This window comes from Boleophthalmus pectinirostris, unplaced genomic scaffold (assembly GCF_026225935.1).
Source record: "Boleophthalmus pectinirostris isolate CB_2022bp ecotype Guang Dong unplaced genomic scaffold, ASM2622593v1 HiC_scaffold_23, whole genome shotgun sequence".
In the NCBI taxonomy this organism is placed as follows: domain Eukaryota; kingdom Metazoa; phylum Chordata; class Actinopteri; order Gobiiformes; family Gobiidae; genus Boleophthalmus; species Boleophthalmus pectinirostris.
The window spans coordinates 3600979-3605978 of record NW_026571207.1 but is presented as its reverse complement, the minus strand read 5'-3'; the positions used below and the strand labels follow the sequence as shown (position 1 = coordinate 3605978).

The 5000-nt window shown below is 47.9% G+C and overlaps 1 protein-coding gene across 2 annotated transcripts in view; it reads left to right on the top strand.

The window, feature by feature from the left end:
* The first annotated feature begins 3378 nt into the window (after positions 1-3378).
* Positions 3379-5000, top strand: part of cunh6orf89 (chromosome unknown C6orf89 homolog) — a 4407-nt gene continuing 2785 nt past the window's right edge. For both annotated transcript variants that reach the window (XM_055158941.1, XM_055158940.1), the window contains exons 1-2: positions 3379-3523; positions 3912-4166. In XM_055158941.1, coding sequence (XP_055014916.1) covers positions 3987-4166 — 180 coding nt within the window. In that variant the 5' untranslated portion in view covers positions 3379-3523; positions 3912-3986. The remainder of the gene's footprint in view (positions 3524-3911; positions 4167-5000) is intronic.

The following is a 5000-nucleotide window of genomic DNA, read 5'->3' as shown; positions in this document are numbered from 1 at the left end:
TGCCGAAAAGAGCAAAGTTCTGAGAGAGGCTGAATGCTGCGGCGTCTCCACGGCAACCGACACACTTCCACAGGATTGGACCCGACGCCAAAGTCTTTCACCTCACACACGCCGAAACCGGGATAAACCCGGGATAAAACTGGGCTAAACCTGGGATAAAACTGGACTAAAACTGGGCTAAACCTGGGATAAAACTGGACTAAAACTGGACTAAAACTGAACTAAAATTGGACTAGAACTGGACTAAAACTGGACTAAAACTGGACTGAAACTGGACTGAAACTGGGCTAAAACTAGACTAAGACTGGGCTAAAACTGGACTAGAACTGGACTAAAACTGGACAAACACTGGACTAAAACTGGACTAAAACTGGACTAAAACTGGACTGAAACTGGACTGAAACTGGACTAAAACTGGACTAAAACTGGACTGAAACTGGACTGAAAACTGGACTGAAACTGGGCTAAAACTGGACTAAGACTGGACTAAGATTGGGCTAAAATTGGGCTAAAACTGGACTAAAACTGGACAAACACTGGGCTAAAACTGGATTGAAACTGGACTAAAACTGGATTAGAACTGGATTAGAACTGGACTAAAACTAAACTAAAAACTGGACTAGAACTCAACTAAATCAGGACTAGAACTGGTCTAAAACTGGGCTAAAACTGGGCTAAAACTGGACTAAAACTGGACTAAAACTGGACTAAAACTGGGCTAAAACTGGACTAAAACTGGACTAAAACTGGACTAAAACTGGGCTAAAACTGGACTAAAACTGACTAAAACTGGGCTAAAACTGGACTAAAACTGGGCTAAAACTGGACTAAAACTGGGCTAAAACTGGGCTAAAACTGGGCTAAAACTGGAAAAACTGGGCTAAAACTGGACTAGAACTAAATTAGAACTGGACTAAAAAAGAACTAAACCAGGACTAGAACTGTACTAAACCAGGCGTGGAACTGGACCAGAATTAGACTAAACTGGACTAAAACTGGACTAAAATTGGACTAGAACTGGACTAAAACTGGACTGAAGGACCGAAGTGCATTCACACTTGTCTCGGTCCTGACTTGAACCCAGTTTAGTCCAGGTCTAGTCCATGTTTAGTTTCAGTTTACTAGGACTAGACTGAACCTGGACTAAACCTGGACTAAACCTGGACTGTGACAGAGCCGAGGAGAGAGCGGAGGAGTCGGAGCTGAACTTTTCTCACTGACGTCGGTTCATTTTCATTTTTCTCACTGGGTCCATTCATCTTTTCACAAACGTGTCATAAACTCCGGAGTCCAGCCGAGACCAGGATCCGGACCGACCCGGGAAACGGGAAGTACTGGACTCGACCGACGGTTTCCACGACAACCGAAACGGGGCCAAGGGAACGCGACGGAAACACGGGCTTGGGATTTGAACCGGCGACCTGACGGACTCAGAGCGGGAAACACGACAGGAAAAAACAAAAAAAAACAAAAAATAACCAAAAAAAAACAGAGCGGGACTTGAGTTTTAACAACTTGACTAGAACTGGACTAGAACTGGACTAAAACTGGACTAGAACTGGACTAAAACTGGACTAGAACTGGACTAAAACTGAACTAAAATTGGACTAGAACTGAACTAGAACTGGACTAAAACTGGGCCAAAACTGGACTAAACTTCAAGTAGAACTGGACTAGAACTGGACTAGAACTGGACTAAACCTCGACTAGAACTGGACTAAAACTGGACTAAAACTGGACTACAACTGGACTAAAACTGGACTAAAACTGGACTAGAACTGGACTAAAACTGGACTAAAACTGGACTAGAACTGGACTAAAACGGGACTAGAACTGGACTAAAACTGGACTAGAACTGGACTAAAACTGGATTGAAACTGGACTAGAATTGGACTAAAACTGGACTAAGAAAGGACTAAATCAGGACTAAAACTGAACTAAACCAGGACTAAACTAGGACTAAACCAGGACTAGAACTGGACTAAAACTGGACTAAAAAATAACTCAACTTATTACTCTGTCTGTTATTCGTCTGAGTTCCACCTCGTGATGTCATAAAGTGGTACTGTCTCTGTCATTCCTGAGCCGATCCGCTTCTTCAAATTAAAACTGGCCCAAAGTCCAAGCCCAAAGTCGATTCTCGAGTCCTCTGGTCCGGATCTGTCCAGAACTCAACCCAGTCTTTAGAGGGTCTTAAGGGGAGGTCTGTTTGTTTGGATTATGGTCCACAGAGAGGCCCTTTAGTCCCAGAGCAAACAGCAAGACCGGGACTAAAGCCAGACCACAGACCAAAGACCAAAGACCAGAGACCAGAACTGAGACCAGACCAGAGACCAGACCAGACCAGAGACCAGACCAGAGACCAGAGACCAGAGACCAGAGACCAGACCAGACCAGACCAGACCAGAGACTAGACCAGAGACCAGACCAGACCAGAGACCAGACCAGAACTGAGACCAGACCAGAGACCAGACCAGAACTGAGACCAAAGACCAGAGACCAGACCAGAGAGCAGACCAGAGACCAGAGACCAAAGACCAGACCAGAGACCAAAGACCAGACCTGAGACCAGAGACCAAAGACCAGAGACCAGAGACCAGACCAGAGACCAAAGACCAGAGACCAGAGACCAGAGACCAGACCAGACCAGAGACCAAAGACCAGACCTGAGACCAGAGACCAAAGACCAGAGACCAGAGACCAGAGACCAGAGACCAGAGACCAGAGACCAGAGACCAGAGACCAGAGACCAGAGACCAAAGACCAGAGACCAGAGATCAGACCAGAGACCAGACCTGAGACCAGAGACCAGACCAAAGACCAGAGACCAGAGATCAGAGACCACAGACCAGAGACCAGACCAGAACTGAGACCAGACCAGAGACCAGAGACCAGACCAGAGACCAGAACTGAGACCAGAAAAGAGACCAGACCAGAGACCAAAGACCAGAGACCAGACCAGAACTGAGACCAGACCAGAGACCAGATCAAAGACCAGAGACCAGAGATCAGAGACCAGAGACCAGAGACCAGACCAGAACTGAGACCAGAGACCAGACCAAAGACCAGAGATCAGAGACCAGAGACCAGAGACCAGACCAGAGACCAGAACTGAGACCAGAAAAGAGACCAGACCAGAGACCAGACCAGACCAGAGACCAGACCAGAGACCAGACCAGAGACTTATTATTATTATTATTATTATTATTATTATTATTATTATTATTATTATTATTATTATTATTATTATTATTATTACCATCAACAAACCTTTTCTGAAGTTTATTGATTTGTTTGTTTTGTAGTTTTTTTTCTCGCGACACTAGACGGCGCCGTTTCCCGGAACCCGGAGACGCCGACACGCCACTTCCGCCCTGTCCGAGCAGCGTTAGCGTCATTAGCATTAGCACGGTTAGCTCGTGTGTGTTACGTGTTGTTTATTTTCTTTTAAACTTTCACATTTACGGTGAAAACACAAACGCGGAGGAGAAACGGACGTGGCGCCGTCACGCCGCGCGCTCAGGTGATTTTCACTCTCGGGATTTCGATTTTAGAGCTGAAAAACACGGCGCGCTGACGGGCTAACGCGGAGCTAAGCTAACGGGTTTGTTTACATGACACGCGCGTCTAAACCAGGACTAAACCAGGACTGAAACAGGTCTAAACAAATATGGGACAGTTTGAGTCTAAAAACAGACTCAAAGTGTCTGTTTATGCGCAGGAGGGAGAAACGAAGTAGTCCTGGTTTAGACCTGGTTTAGTCCTGGTTTAGTCCTGGTTTAGACCTGGTTTAGTCCTGGTTTAGTCCTGGTTTAGGACAGATCAGTGGTTTTGTATAAATTTGTGGGGACACAGGATCTGGACAGAAAAAACCTTCAGTGTCTTTTTTTTTGTGTTTTTTTTTTTTGTAGTTTGAGCTCAGATTTGTCCTGATGCTGACCTCTGCGTGACCTCTCTGTGACCCCTGCGTGACCCGTGCGGCGGCGATGAGCGCGGAGCCGTGCGTGTACGAGCGTCTGTGGGAGTCGATCGCGGTGCTGCGGGAGTCGGGGCAGAGGTACGGCATGAGCGAGAGAGACATCGAACGATTCATCACACAAGTCCTGGAGACCAACGAACCTCAAGAACAACACAACGCCTTCCCCCTGCTCAGGACCACCGCCAAGGTCAGGACCAGGACCAGGACCGAGGACTAAGACCGGGACCAAGGACCAAGGACTAAGGACTGAGACCAAGGACTAAGACCAAGACTGGACCAAGGACCAAGACCAACGAACCTCAAGAACAACACAACGCCTTCCCCCTGCTCAGGACCACCGCCAAGGTCAGGACCAGGACCGAGGACTAAGGACTGAGACCAAGGACCAAGGACTGAGACCAAGTACTAAGACCAAGACTGGACCAAGGACCAAGACCATCGAACCTCAAGAACAACACGACGCCTTCCCCCTGCTCAGGACCACCGCCAAGGTCAGGACCAGGACCGAGGACTAAGACCAGGACCAAGGACCAAGGACTAAGGACTGAGACCAAGGACTAAGACCAAGACTGGACCAAGGACCAAGACCAACGAACCTCAAGAACAACACAACGCCTTCCCCCTATTCAGGACCAGGACCGAGGACTAAGACTGGGACCGGGACTGAGATCAGGACCAAGGACTGGGACTAGGACTGAGACCGAGACTGGGACAGAGACTGGGACTGGGACCAAGGACTAAGACCAGGACCAAGGACAAGAGAGCAGAGACCAGACCAGAGACCAGACCCAGAGAACAGGACCAGAGACTAGAGACCAGAGACCAGGACCAAAGAGCGGACCAGGACTGGACCAGAGACCAAGTACCAAGGACCAGGACCAAGACCAAAAATAAGGACCAAGGACCAGAGACCAAGGACCAAGACCAGACAAGAGACCAGGGCCAGAGACCAGATCATAGCCAAACGAGGACTTAACTGAGACTGAACTAGGACTTAAACAATACTAAACCAGGTCTAAAC